This window comes from Stigmatopora argus, chromosome 12 (genome assembly GCF_051989625.1).
Source record: "Stigmatopora argus isolate UIUO_Sarg chromosome 12, RoL_Sarg_1.0, whole genome shotgun sequence".
NCBI classification, from domain to species: Eukaryota; Metazoa; Chordata; class Actinopteri; order Syngnathiformes; family Syngnathidae; genus Stigmatopora; species Stigmatopora argus.
Window position 1 is genome coordinate 2,517,332 of NC_135398.1, and position 15,068 is coordinate 2,532,399.

The window sequence follows — 15,068 nt, forward strand, 5'->3', positions numbered from 1 at the left end:
TAAGTCTCCAAATGTCTCACAATTGCCAACTTGGTATCCGTCCAAGAACAACTATATTTCAAAATGTGTTTATCAAAAGCATCTACTTGAATTACTGCTAAAACAAAATCCCTTGGACTGTTTTTTTTGCGTACGATAAGAGAGAAACTTTGTGGAAGTTTAACCACGATTGCCAAAGAAATCATTTCCAGCATGCAAAAGTTCTGCCAGGATGATTTGATCTTGGATGGATTTTCTTGAACGTGGAGGAGAAAACTTTCATCCCGGAGAAAAGCCAAAAAACATTTCAAAACTCCACACAAGAAGCAAGCAAGGATTCGAAGCAAAGTGGGTGGAAGAAAAGAAAAAAAACAACAACACGAGGTACGTAAAGCATGCTATTTTTTCCAGTTTTTAATCCTGTTTGAACTCGATGACTTTCTCATTTGCACTTCAGTCTCGAATTGTCTCGTTTTCGTGTACGACCGTTTATTGCCGTCACGTGTCGCAGATTATGAGTTAAATTAGACGTTCCGTATTCACAATGGGGGATATAACAATTCAAATATATTAAAAGTATGCACACAGTTCACATTCCAGTTCTTTTTGTTAGCTCCGGCTATCGGCGGCGAGCCGGGGGTCCGTACAGGAAGAGGGCGCTGAAAGTGGAAAGAACCTCCCGGGCCTCGGTGGTGGCCAATCGGCCCGCCGTCCTCAACAGCCCCACGCGATCGCCTCGCTGGAGAGGCACGACGAGGGCGAAGGAGACCGAGTCGCCGCAGCCGCACGCGTCTCCGGCGGACGCCGCCGAGCTACGCAGCTTCTGGATGCTGCGCCGGGATACGGACAGGACCGCTTCCAACGTCTCGCCGCGTTGCGCCGTCAGAAGGCCGGAGAGAAGGTAGCGACCGTCTTGCGGGACTGTGAACAAGCCTGTAATTGGAAGGGGAGACGAATGAAATCCAAACTTAGACAGTTTCACACAAGCTTTTTTGGATTGGATATTGGATAGGATATTGGATAACTTTATTCATCCCTAATTCGGGAAATTTCGTTGTCACAGTAGGAAGAGGGTGAGGATGCAGAAATAGGAAGGGCATTTTAGACATAAATAGATAGGTAATAAGTTAATAAATAAGTTAATAAATAAATACATGAATAAATATATAAATAAATAAGCGTGTAGCTGAAATATATATATACACACAAGTGTACATACATATATATACATACATACATACATACACATATACACATATACACATTTACACATATATACACATACAAAAAAAGTAACTTTAAGTTAACGCATTTTTCCTGAAAAATATGCCACTTTATTTTGTAAGAAAATAAGCATTTTAACTGTTAAGCTGTTATTTGGGAATGATATACGGTATACTATTATTATACACGTTGGATCTTTAAGTCCGTATGAAAAAAAAAAACAGAAATCAAAAATGCAGTTTATGCAAAATTTTAAAGTGGATAAATATAAATTTCATTTTGTAATGTCAGCCTGGCATCCCTCAGGGCTCCCTCCAAGAGCCTTTGTGGATTTAAGTGGAAGTAAATGCACATTTAGACGACTAAAATTGACATTAGACGGAGGTCCATTTGAAGTAGTACCTGTGTGAGGACTGTAGTGGCCGCCGTCGTTTAGCAGAACCTTGTCGAAGCGAATCATGCCAAATTCTCCAGAGAAGAGTTGGAGCGTTAGGCCGGCCGAGAAAGAGAACGGATCGGCCAGCGTCGTGCGCTCGTCTGGGATGCCTAACGAGGATAATCTTTCAGTCAAGTAGTCTATTAGCTTAATCGTCGACCATTCCCGAAAAGAAAAGATTTGGAAAGCAGACTTTACCGAGTGGCGCTTGGTACGATGGCGTCCAGGGCTGTTTAGCTGCGAGGGGACCTGCCAGGAACAAATGCATGGCATGAGCACATTTTCAAAAATATCACTGATATCTTGCCCACATGCTGAAAATAGAATGAATGATTTACTGTAATATTAAACTCTTGATTTTCTTGTAATGTGCGAGCAACATACGTAGTAAGAAATAAATAGAGTACCGAGGCAATACCTTGCCAATTTACTGATGGAAAAAAGTGCTTCAAAGGTATTGATAATCCAAAAATGATCACAATTGCGTTAGCTTCCCCAAAAAGCTAGCATAAATTTTTCTTAAATGTTCTGATATTATTCCCATTTTTGCCTCATGAAAACACGGACATAAACATGAAATGCAGTAGTAGTAGTCGCTGTAGTCATAGTAGTAGTAGTAGTCGCTGTAGTCATAGTAGTAGTCGCTGTAGTCATGGTAATAGTAGTCGCTGTAGTCGTGGTAGTAGTAGTCGCTGTAGTCGTGGTAGTAGTAGTCGCTGTAGTCATGGTAGTAGTAGTCGCTGTAGTCGTAGTAGTAGTAGTCGCTGTAGTAGTAGTAGTCGCTGTAGTCATAGTAGTAGTAGTAGTCGTCGCTGTAGTTGTAGTCGCAGTATTCATAGTAGTAGTAGTATTAGTTGCTGTAGTATTAGTCGCAGTAGTAGTAGTAGCTGTGGTAGTAGCAGCAGTAGTAGTAGTAGCTGTGGTAGTAGCAGCAGTAGCTGTATTAGTAGTAGTCATAGTCACAGTATTTGTAGTAGTAGCTTTGGTAGTAGTAGTCGCTGTAGTAGTAGTAGTCGCAGTATCAATAGTAGTAGTAGTATTCCTAGTAGCCTACTACCTAGTAGTAGTAGTAGTACATGCGGCTGCCTCTCAGCGAGGCTTCCAGGTTCGATTCCCAGCTGCAGTGCCAGTCTCAAAATGGATGGCTTAGCTTAGTGAGGACACGCGTTGTAAACACTACCAAATATTTTCATACCAGTGGCTACATCACAAAACTTGAGTTTTTCACTTCATTGCCATTAAATATCTGAAAACAATCTATAAATAAAATTCTTTAACTTTTGATGACAACCCTTTAAGTCATTTTTCAAATAACCCAAGTAGATAAATGAATGCGAATGACAGTATTCAGTCCGGTACATCTACGGACGTAAGTGGCTATTTGTGAAGGCGTTGATCCCAATTCCACTTATTTAGCCTTGACGGAAAATTGCACTTGACTTTATTTGTACGATCTGGACACAAATATGCACGGCGGGAGCATGTTACTAAGCAACCGAGGGGAAAAATCTGTCAAACATCTGCGGATGGGTTCAAACTACTTCAATCTAAACATTCCCTTCCTTCACCCTCGCACTGGCACAACTTTATTCCCAGTTTCCCTTCCCTTCGCTTACGTGCGTTAAAGCCCGGCACAACACATGATACGTTACCTCCGGGGCTGAGCCACTCGGGCTTGACTGATACTGGTTGCGCTGGAGGATAGCCTGCAAAAAAAAGACAAGATGGTTTGCCTTCATTGTCATAGCAACGTACGGAAGAGGATTAGAAGAAGGGGAATAAAAAAGATGGCTAAGATTCTGACTTTATTTTCCGATTTCTGACCATCTTTTTTTGTGGTTTGACTGTAAAGTCAGAATTTTTATATTACAATTCAGAATTCTGGGAATAAAGTCAGAATACTGCCAATTAATTATTAATATTATATCAATTATTCTGACTTTAACGTCAATTTTACCGTTTATGATTTAAACTCAGAATTAAGTCAGAATTTTACATTTCAATTCAGAATTCTGGGAATAAAGTCAGAATACTTCCAATTAATTATTATATCAATTATTCTGACTTTAACGTCAATTATACCTATTATGATTTTGAACTCAGAATTAAGTCCGAATTTTAAATTTCAAGTCAAAATTCTGGGAATAAAGTCAGAATACTGCCAATTAATTATTATTATATCTATTATTCTGACTTTAAAGTCAAATAAATCTATTATGATGATTTTAAACTCAGAATTAAATCAGAATTTTGACTTTAAAGGCAGACTTTTTAATTTCAAGTAAGAATTCTGTGAATAGTCAGAATACTGACAATTTATTATTATTATTAGTATCATATAATTCTGACTTTAAAGACAATTATATCAGTTATAATTTTAAACTCAGAATTAAGTCAGAATTCCAACTTTAAAGCCATAATCTTGGCCGCCCTTTTTTCCTTCCTTTAGCAACAAATAAAAAATCTGTAGGAACATTGAAAAAAAAAAAACTTAAGAGGAAAAAAAGAACACGCATATTAGTTATATAACAATATTTGAATGCCCCAATTCGGTACTGCGATAAATCTAAAAAAAATGTTTCCAATATAAAAATAGAGTATTGAATGAATAGTATTTTGTAACAAACAATTTTAAATGCAGAATTTCTCATTACCTGGCGCCCCCGCAAAGCCGGTGATCGGTGGTCCGGCCCCGTCCTCGGAGCCCCTCCTCACGGTCACTCTACGCGTGTACCCGGGGGGTCCCGCCTCGCCCGTCTCCACTACGGGGTCGCCGGGGACAGCGTGGCTCCCGGGCCAGCGGGGGGCCGACGGCTGAATGCGAGGGGCCGACGGCTGGATGCGAGGGGCCGTCCTCACCACGTGCGTATTGGGCTGCCTCGGGGGGGGGATGATGAGGGGGATGTGGATTTGGTGGACTCGGCTTGGGTGGGACGCGGGAGGTTCGGGTTTGAGGAGCACTCCTGGAAACCAGATAAAACAGAATTGAGGCTTGTAATGTGAATTGAGACTTGACGGGAATGGAGCAATGTAATGGTGTCACATGTACGTACTTAGTGGAAATCAATAGCCTTGTAATGTTTACATGAGCGCGCAACATTAGCATGTGCGGGAAGAGCAGGAAGCTCTCAAAGCAAACACTTACAGGAACCTCATACTGGGAAATACCATGCACACTTCACTCCTTCCTCGCCGGGTTCTGACCCCGAAGGAAGCTCGACTTCCACGAAACCATTCAATTAGGATAGCGACCCGTCAAAAAAAGGCGAATTAAATCGGGGAAAATAGCAGCAACGGATTTGTACGCCAATTTAGGAACGGTTGTGCTTCACTAGTGAGTTAGTTGACAAAATCAATCAGGGTGTTTGTTGGAAAATGCTCGGCTGTCATGGCAACCGTGGAAACAAATTCGTGTGTTTTCACAGTGTAAAGTCGTTGAGTACAATTATTCAACTTTTCTCAGAAACTAGGATAATGCCGTTTAGCTGAGAATGTGCAGGCTTGTCAAGAATTCCTTTTTATTCTGACACAACACCCGTCCCTAATCAAGAACTGTTGATTTTACCCCAAAACTGGATAACAATAAGACCCAAGGAATAAATAGTCTGCAAACCAACCATTTTTTTCCAGCACTGTTTGATAAGATTCTTTTTTTTGGGCCCTCCCACTAAGGAGGCAAGGTCAAAATTTAAAGGAGAACGTGGGGGGAGACGACCAAATGTTGAATGTTTTTTTCCGTATACAAATATAGAGGCATAGCAAAAACGTCTCTGTTCGTTAAGCATGCTAGCTCAATGGTTAGCGTTACCACAATAAAGGAACATGGCAAGAATTCTCTTGTATGTTATGCGCTGTCATTGTTTTCATTTCGAATTCCAAATGCTTGACAAGTGTTTTCCAGACATGTTTTGCAACAATATCCATTTGAAGTCCCAACCTCAAGGCAACAAAATGCTAACCGACAGCCAAGGGAACACACTTGGTACCCATTCTCAGTTCGAAATGCCTCCGTGACCACTGAAATAACTCTTCTGGTTATGACAACGACTCGTCTGTTTGCAGATGCACGCGGCGTCCATATGACCGGAGCGGCGGCGTCTGAATAATCTGCCGGACTGCTCGGAATTACAGGTTTTACTCATATTTTTTTCTAGCTACTTTGCTCTGGGCCAAACCACAACACATGTTTTAAATAATCCCACAAAACTATTAGGGTGGTCATTTGAACATCCTGCTCATTTACCGACTCCGGTCTGTCTTAATTTAACTTGTGGTTAACATACCTGTCAATTGCTGCCTTATTAATGATTGCAATTCCCCTTATTAGGCGATAAAAAACCGTACAATTGCAACACGGCACATATTTACTCGCATAGGGTGCCGTAAAAGTCTTAACATTTTCTCCAAAGTGGACGGGTTGACCAATCAGTTGGAGTGTTTGTATGCACTAAATTCAAGACTGTTTAGATAGTATGACGCTGCCGGATTTTATTGATGCGTAGACCGTGTTGTTTTACCTTGTTTTGTCGCCGGTCTTTTGGTCGCCCGGACCGCGACAATGGGCGACCAAAAGACCGGCGACCAAAAGACCGGCGACCAAAAGACCGCACACGAAAAAGTCAAACAAAATTAGAATTAAGTTCATACCTGTCAACCTCTGCCGATAACTGCCCTTATAAATGATTATGATTCCCCTTACAAACCCCCAAAAAACCTTACAAACACCGTACGACGAGTCGTACGGTGTTTGTAAGGTTTTTTGGGGGGTTTGTAAGGGGAATCATAATCATTTATAAGGGCAGTTATCGGTAAAGGCTGACAGGTATGTAAGTTTAATGTAAGGTTAGATTCAACTTATTTTTGAGTGTGTCTGCATTGTAATCCAAGTCCATTTCAATTTGTTTATGTTATGTTACGAGCGCGTTGCCGTGCAAAAAAGTCATCATCCTTTTGTTTTTTCGCTTGGGCACTGCCGTAACAAAGGGAGTCGCCGTCCGTGGGGCCCGAAGCTCTGACATCACAACTCGGATCAGTCGAGACATCTGGTCGTGGGTGTGGATCTCCACTCACCCCCCATCCGTGCAGTGAGTCAGGGCCTTTAATGAGGACCAGACCCCGATTCCACAGACTGAGGTCATCCTACGGGAATCCCTGGAGTTTGATCATGTCCTGCATATGCGAGGGGTGTGTGCGCGCTGAGGTCGACGGTGGCGTTGCGGTACGAGAAAGGAAAATCTTAATTGCTCAGAATGTTACTCAGAGAGGAAAAAGGCCGTCGGAAGCAGGAACTCCAGTGATATCACCGCAAAAACCTAGTTTGGCTTTTCACCTGCCGCATTCCTTCTGCGAAAACTGCAGAATTCTTAGGACAACAACATGGCAAGTCACAGGAAGTTTCCATTATAGGCCTGGCGGTCTGGCGGTGGAGCCGCGGATTGAATGACATAGGAGGACGCCAGCGAGAGGCCCGGTGAACTCGTGTCCTCCCACTCGGGGAAATACCCTGCGGCCGTTTAGGGGATGTGATTCTTTTCCTCCGACTGCCTCGGTGTGAGAGAGAGAGAGTGGTATTATGCGGGATTATGCGCAGGAAGGTTTTTTTTTGTTTGGACAGATGTTTATCACGATTGATAAAACTCGGGAGAGTTGGGAAGGAAGTTCCAGGGAGAATTGCATCTGTTCAAGTTAGTCCATTTGAGGACTCGTTTTTTTTACTGTGTTTTTGTCCTGTAATCATTGACAAAATGATCTGCACAATGTATCTGCTCATTGTTTGTTTTTAATATATATATCTTGGCTTTTTTAGGGTTGTGGGTGAGCTGGAGTACTGTTTCATTTTGGGCTAGAGGTGGAATAACTTCTGGAATAGACACTGGGAGTATCAGTCATACCTGTCAACCTCTGCCGATAACTGCCCTTATAAATGATTATGATTCCCCTTACAAACCCCCCAAAAACCTTACAAACACCGTACGAGTCCGTAAGGTTTTTGGGGGTTTTTTGGGGTGTTTGTAAGGTTTTTGGGGTGTTTGTAAGGTTTTTGGGGGGTTTGTAAGGGGAATCATAATCATTTATAAGGGCAGTTATCGGCAGAGGTTGACGGGTATGGTATCTGGCAAGCATAAGTTCCCTGAAACTAATCAACAAACTATTTTGTGTTTCTAAAGCAAGGGGTGTCAAAATCAGTCTGGTTTGCAAAACACGTTCAACTCAAGCTGATGTGGGCTGGACTTGTTCGTTTTTGGACCCAAAAGGTAACTTAGTGGCGGCGCTAGACCCCCGCGGGCCGGTTCAGAACGCCTGCTGGCCAGCTTCCAGCCCGCAGGCCATATGTTTGCTGATGTAGAATGCAGTCAGTCCCGTTTAGAGACAGTTTCTGTCCAACAGCAGTTAATGTCCCGAACAAGGACTCTCTTTTTGCATTATCTTGCTACAATGACAACGTTGTATTTTATTTTGAAAACTCGGTTTGAGGTACTTGTCAGGTCATTCCTGGGAAATGGCTCCCTAGTGCAGGTACGTTGAATAAGTCTGCCCTTGGAATACTTTCTTCCCATTTGCTACTTTGCCAGTTAAAACAAGCACATTTCAGTGAGTGTGAAAAACATCGAACTTGAAATGGCAACGCATATTTTGACAGTTTTGATTTAGTTAACTCTCCCGCCCCCCCCTGCTTGACATTGCTGCCAAATTCTTTAGGCGGTGTACATTACTTGGAGCTAAAGGATGTGGCTTTAGCGTGTTAGCAGTTTTCCGAAACGCCATAAACCGGGTGAACTCACCTGGATCCTTGGCGGCGACGTCTTTGGAGACTTGCCTGGCCATGGCGGACAGCTGGACTTGGAAACGCCGAAGGGAGTTTTGCATTTCCACCACCTCGGATTGCTGGCGTCCGCAGGTGGCGTTGGTCCTCGCCAGACCGACTTTCAGTTCTTCAACGCGAGCGGGGACGCCTTCCAGGCGATGGGACGCCTTCTCGAGCGCCGCCACTCGTCCTTCTACGTGCCGATACTGACCCGGGTCGCCAGAAACCCGTTTGTCGAGGGCGTCCACTCGGTCCCTCAGCTCCTCCAGTTGGCGGCCATTGGCGTCCGGTCCCGCCGGGCCGCGTTTGTCCGCCTGGCAGCACGTTGAGTTTATCTGGACCATATCCTGGTTGTACTTGATCAAGGAATCGCTCAGTCCGGTGACGGCGCCGGCCAAGCCCAAAACGTTATCTCGAACGCCGTTCAGTCCTTTCTGGAAGTCGTCCACGGTCTCGGAGCGTCTCTGGTTCCCACCCGATTCCCTTTCCACGCTCTCCAGGAGGCGCCGGAGCTTGTCTGCATTCGCGCCGACATCGGCGCGAACGGCGTCCAATTCGTTGCTAAATCGACCCAGGTCCTTCCAAAAGATTTCCGTCCCCTGGGGGGACGGCGAAGAATCGCCCTCGACGGCCTCCGAGCCCCGGCACCCCGCCGAGCACATCTCTCCGATGGCGTTGATCTTGTCGTCCAAACCTTGGAGAAGGAACTTGTTGTGGTCCACTTGGACCTGCACGGTCTCCACGGAGTCCCCGTACGTCACCGGGAAGGAGTTGTTGTTTATCTCCACTAGCAAATCGGTGAACTGGTCCTCCACGCCGTTCAGACGCTCGTCCAGAACTTGCTTCAGCCCCGCCACTTCTTCCGCGATGGTCCGCGTCAGTTTCTCCTCGACGTAGAAGCAGTGAGTCTCGGCGTTCTGTTCGGTGACGTTTAAACGAGCCTCGAATTCCTCGAACAGCGGGGTTAAGGCGTCCTTGGCGTCCCGAGGCTCCGACAGGTGCGCCAGCTCGTTGTCCACACGAGCGTTCAAGGCTCGGTAAGCTTCGGCGACGCGTTCGATCTCGATCCACAAGTCTTTACGGTCGCCTTCTTCCTCAGGCCGCTTCCTGGTCGCTTCCGTCTGTCGCTGAGTTCGCGACGGCCCGTCCGCGGCCGCCATGTCCATCCGCAGAACCCTGATCTCTTTCCTCAAATCCGCCTCCTTGCTTTCCAGCAGTTTGGTCAGGCCGTCCAGGTCTTTGCCCCGACTCTCCTCGCAGCTCTTCTGCAAGTTCTGAATCTTGCCGCTGCATACCATTTGCACCCGATCCAACTGTTCTTTCACGCTCTGGTCCAGTTGGAGCTTCAGTTTTCCGACTTTCCCATCGATGTAGGTCTGAACGACGTCCAGCTCCGTCATGAGCGGAGTCTGCGAATGCGAGGCATCCATCAGGACTCGAATCTGCCCCTCGTGACTCGATATGGTTCCTCGCAGATCCTCCAGCTCCTCCTCCTTGTTTTTGAGAGCCTCATTGATATCATCTAGGCGGCCTTCGATCTTTTCCAGAACCTTGTCTACGGCCATCCCGCCCCGGGACGCCTGGTGGCCGTCGAGGACGGCGGGACTGTCGTCGGGGCCCGGGACCGTTGCGCTGTCTGGAGGCTGCATTTTGTTGAAGAGGGTCACCAACGTGTTCTTGGTGTCTTCTTGCAGTTCTGCACGGAGGCTGGCCGTCAACCCGGTCAAAGCCGACTGCAGGTCCAGGACTGTCTGGGACAGCCGCTGGACTTCACCTTCCAGAAAGTGCACCTTGTCGTTGGTCTCGTGGTGGGCCGTCTCTCGGCGCTCCGGCCCTGAAAGCGAGAACTGTTGTGATGCCATGCAGACCGCGGACCTTTGCGAAAAGACGTACTCTGTATGGGTCTGTTGGAGTACCCGTTACCCGACGGTCCGTAGGACTGGGATCCTTGTACGACCTGATGCTCGGGATTTGGTTTCAAATCTCGACAGCCGGGCCCTTGGTAGCCCGGACAGCACCGCCATTCCAACTCCGTGACTTTCTTGGAGGCGATCTTGTACGTGGGCCGGAAGCGGGTTTTGTATCTGAAAGGTTCCAAAAATAACCGTCAGAAGACAAAACGGCCCCGAAATAAAACCACCAATAAAACCTTCAGTCTTGCCCAAGGTAAATATGTTACGCAATTGTACACAAGTGGTCCTTCACTAGCTAAATGCTAATTGCTAAAATAGACACCCTTGTCGAACGCTTCCACCCAGTGGTTTTTCCGTCTGGCTTTGGTGCAGGCGATCTGGGTTCGATTCCCACTTGCTGGCAGTGCGATGGTGAGCGGTTGTCTGTTTTATCATGCCCTGTGATTGGCTGGCGACCAATTCAGGGGGCCCTAGTTGGCTGGGATCGGCTCCAGAGCCCCCCTTTTGAGGATAAGTGGCATGGAAGATGACTGTAAAACACCTGTTTGCCAAGATGCTAATTGCTAAAATAGACACCCTTGTCGAACGCTTCCACCCAGTGGTTTTTCCGTCTGGCTTTGGTGCAAGCGATGTGGGTTCGATTCCCACTTGCTGGCAGTGCGATGGTGAGCGGTTGTCTGTTTCATTGTGCCCTGCGATTGGTTGGTGACCAATTCAGGGGGCTCTAGTTGGCTGGGATCGGCTCCAGCACCCCCCTTTTGAGGATAAGTGGCATGGAAGATGACTGTAAAACACCTGATTGCCATAAAAATAAAAATAAATCACCCTTGTGTTTTGCCGTAAGAATGGGTAAGTGGACAAATGTGCAGATTTACAGTATAAACAAAGGATATCCTGTGGGTGGGATTAACCATTGCATGCTGTTGAAATCAAAAGTTTTTGGGGGAAAAAAATAACCTGTCTTATTTTGAAAACTGCAATTTCAGTTTCCTTTCCGTGGTGCTGCCGAGACCAAAAAGTTCCCAGGGAAACAATGGATGACATCACCTCCCCGTAGTCAGTGGTCTTGTCTTAAAAAACATCTGGTAAGTTGATGACCGATTGGGTCTCCCCCCCTACCTCACCCCAAATCTAACACCCAACGTCCCGCTTTCAGACGGAACTAAAAATCCGAAACGTGACCCGATTTTTAAAAGCGACGACGGCAGGACTCACGTCACTTGATGGGGGCAGTTGGTCAGGTAGGGCGGGCAGGGGGCCCTGATTGGCTCCTGGAAGCTCTCCACGCTGCCCTGCACGGCGCAACTGACGTTTTTATGCACCACGTAGGCACACCAGTTCCTGAGAAATGGACGACAAGTTCAACGGATCTCGTAGTTAGTCATTTTGCTTATATTTGTCCAGGTAAGTTCATTGCGAAAACCCGTTTTTTGAGGAAAACGTCCCGCACAAGAAGCTAGAATTCAACCTACTTTCTGTCGCGGTTCTTGTTTGTAACATTAGGTGGCGGTAGAAACTTTAAACTGTGTCTAATAGTTCAGAGTCAAAAAATGAAGCGTGTCAGGTTGGGAATTAAAATACCAGTTTTTTGGTTAATGATTTTTATAATGAAATGTGAGACATTGAATTTTGCTAGCTGGGGTTTTCTTAACTTATTTGCTCTTGGTAGACATAAAAATAAAAATGTCATTTTTCGTGTAGCCCTTAACTCTTCACAAGCATCGACAGTTCTAAACATAAACATTTTTCACTGCCATTGAGACCAATCAGGATTGGGAAATCCCTTTCACATATTTGATTAAACATTTACAGTTGGAGAAAATAAAAGCAAAATAGACAAATATGGCAAATCTGTTCCAAAAAATACGTTTTTTTTGGTTGAAAACTGGACTAACTCCTTTAAAATATGTGTACTTTTTAAAGTTTACAGGCGTGGGAGGGTGCTAGATCATTATGAAACGTTCTTAATATTATGGTAACCTTTATGCAGACTTATTTTCAACATCTTCTCGCTTTTGCCCACTCACATTCCTCAATTTATATCTTATCTCGAAAGATTGAGTCCCGATTTTACCCCAAAAAGTGCCCAAAAAACACGCATTTTCTTCTAACCACGAGCGCACACACCCAAGTTGGACCCGAGCAGGAGAACCGCCCTGGGGGAACTTCTTAAAGGGTCCAAAAAAAGAGCAACATTGGGGAATAAAATTCACATTTCTGACCTGTTTCTATGTCTGTGCACCACTCCGGTGTGGAGAAGGTCGTGAGAAGGTGGTGGAGGAAATCCGTGGGTGAAAAAGTTGCAGAAAAAACTGAAGAACACCCATTGCAGAGCACCCCCGACACCCATGCTGGACTTGTTTACCCACATACAATACAAAAAACTAAAATCTAATGAAAATTAACTTCTCGTTTTGGCTCTAATGTGACATTCATTCCTCTTTGCGTGCTGTGCAAGCGTCTACAAAAAAAAGGGGCTGAAAAGTTAACTCCAACAACTTGAAGGCGTGACGCAAAGAGGCCACGCCCCTTTCCAATAAAACAACCCAATGGAAAAGTGGTCGTTTTCGTTGAAATGTTGCTGCTATTCTGTCATGGGAACAGTCAACCCTTAATTAGATGCAAAGACAGGGGCGGTGCTGACGAATTTTGTGCCTGAGGGGGACAAATTGTTGACCCCCACACCCCAACAAAACCCAGCTCCTGATGTGTAAACAGAAGAATGGTATAGTCATTCATTTTGCGAATGGCTTATCCTGGCGGGGGGTGCTGGAGCCTGGCCCAGCTAAGTATGGGACACCCTGAAATGGTGGGCAGGCAATCACATGGTTAAAAAACTATTATACTTATATTTATGGGCATTTTAGAGTGGTAAATTAGCCTAGCATGCATGTTTTTAGGATGTCAGAGAAAGCCAGAGTACCTGGAGAAAACCCATACAAGCCCGGGGAGGACTTCCCTCAGTGAGGACAGACCTGGGATCGAACCCACGACCCCAGAACTGTGAGGCCAACACTCTATCCACACTTCCACCCACAGAGGTAAATATGTATATGAAATGCACGTTTAAATACAAATGTAGGCTTCATATATACATATATATTTATTTTCTTACCCTAAAAAGTCATTTTAACCCTGTGGGGGATAAATAAATGTGATAACATAACATATTTAAATGCCAAAGTACATCAGATTGTGTTCTGGATTTTTAGTTGAACCTAAAACTTGACTTTTCTGGCCTTTTCTAATGTGCAATCATAGTTACAGTAAGAAAACACGTTTCCTCATTTTAGACTGGATGCAGTGACACTTTACTGACGATAGGGGAGCAATATTGGCAATAGCCTATTTTTTATGTATTTTTGTTTCATACTTTTACTATTAGCATTTAGAATGATGGATCTTGTGTAAAATTCTGCTATGAGTAACGTCTGATTTTCACGTCACTTGACTCGAATTAAGATGCAGTTCTCATCATCGCCACTTTTATGCGTGGGGGCGCTGTTTCCAAACGTGACTTCGGAAACGAAAAAAAAACGAAAAACTACCTGACAGCTGTTTCTCAGGTTCCTTAATTACGGTGCTAACCGTGCTGGCGTTATTTGCCGTGAAATCGTCAAAGAAAAAGCAAACAAACCTCGTAAATTTCGATTTCACACCCCCAAAATATGAAGACGAAGAATCCGAGGACCAACAAGAAGGTAGATGCGAAGTTGTGGGCAATCGATACTTGCTAAAAGTTTGATTAACGCTGGATGAGTTGTGTGACCGCATTTTGCAAAACAGCACCTGCAAAAGTTCTGTAAAAAATCCGAATATATTTATCAGAATATACAAACTACATTTCTGTTCTTAAATGACAAAAAAAACGCGAAAAACTCCGCGACAAGAGCCTCCCATCGCTCCTTTTTTGAATCTCAATGTACCTCCATTAGAGGGATTCGAACCCAGAACCATTCATCGCACCATGGCTTGAATCAGGTCATTATCTGCCCACATCATGGAGGTTTGAGCAAAAGAAAGAAAAGCTGATCCCAGGCCTGTATGGATGGACACTTCTATTTTAAGGTAAATAAATGCTCATCTCAATGCCTATATATTATATATATATATATATACATATAAATGTTATATTAGTAATTGTTAGTGCTGTGTTGTGGGTTATTGCATTTAATGTAGCATTTTTTGAATGGTTACATAAAGTAATAATTAAAAAATGTAATAAAATAAAATAAAATAAAAGGTAAGTGGGCCTTACACAGCTGGTCCGATTTCATAATTTTAAATTTATTTACCATTGATTGACAGTTTCTGTGTACCTCATTTGCATATCTCGTTGTTGTTGTTGTTGTTGACTCACATAAAAACAAAACCGCATTAGGCTCGTTTGTTTAAAAAAAAGGCCAAAAGTTAAGGGTTCATTCCAGGTCTGGCTGAGATCAGCTCCGGCACCCCCAAAGGTAAGTGGAAGGGAAAATGAATGAAGGATTTAATTAGAAGGATTTTTCATACTTTTACACTAAATGCACAAGGAGAACTTTTTATTTATTTTTATTTTTTACAAGCCAAAGGCGTGTTAAGTCGCCACCAAGGTTGTTGTTGTTCTTCTTCTGGACACTAAATTTAAAGTCCCTCTCGTCGTCATTTGTGAGCCGATTGTTTTGAAAGTCGTTAGCTCTGCAGCGTAGCCCAGTATTTATTAATCCCTGGA

At 44.5% G+C, this 15,068-nt stretch overlaps 1 protein-coding gene and 1 long non-coding RNA gene across 2 annotated transcripts in view; one reads left to right on the plus strand and one right to left on the minus strand.

The window, feature by feature from the left end:
• Positions 1 to 268: 268 nt before the first annotated feature.
• Positions 269 to 12,847, minus strand: emilin2a (elastin microfibril interfacer 2a). Its single transcript, XM_077614307.1, has 9 exons — positions 12,580 to 12,847; positions 11,573 to 11,698; positions 10,338 to 10,528; positions 8,422 to 10,278; positions 4,294 to 4,602; positions 3,292 to 3,345; positions 1,838 to 1,888; positions 1,606 to 1,749; positions 269 to 912 (listed from the first exon to the last, which is right to left on the minus strand). The coding sequence occupies exons 1-9, from the start codon at positions 12,726 to 12,728 to the stop codon at positions 599 to 601; spliced, it is 3,195 nt and encodes a 1,064-aa protein (XP_077470433.1). The 5' UTR covers positions 12,729 to 12,847; the 3' UTR covers positions 269 to 598.
• A 1,087-nt stretch (positions 12,848 to 13,934) lies between these two features.
• The window catches only part of LOC144085255 (uncharacterized), a 94,933-nt gene continuing 93,799 nt past the window's right edge, over positions 13,935 to 15,068 (plus strand). The window contains exons 1-2 of the long non-coding RNA XR_013304059.1: positions 13,935 to 14,058; positions 14,293 to 14,425. This is a non-coding gene — a long non-coding RNA (uncharacterized LOC144085255). The remainder of the gene's footprint in view (positions 14,059 to 14,292; positions 14,426 to 15,068) is intronic.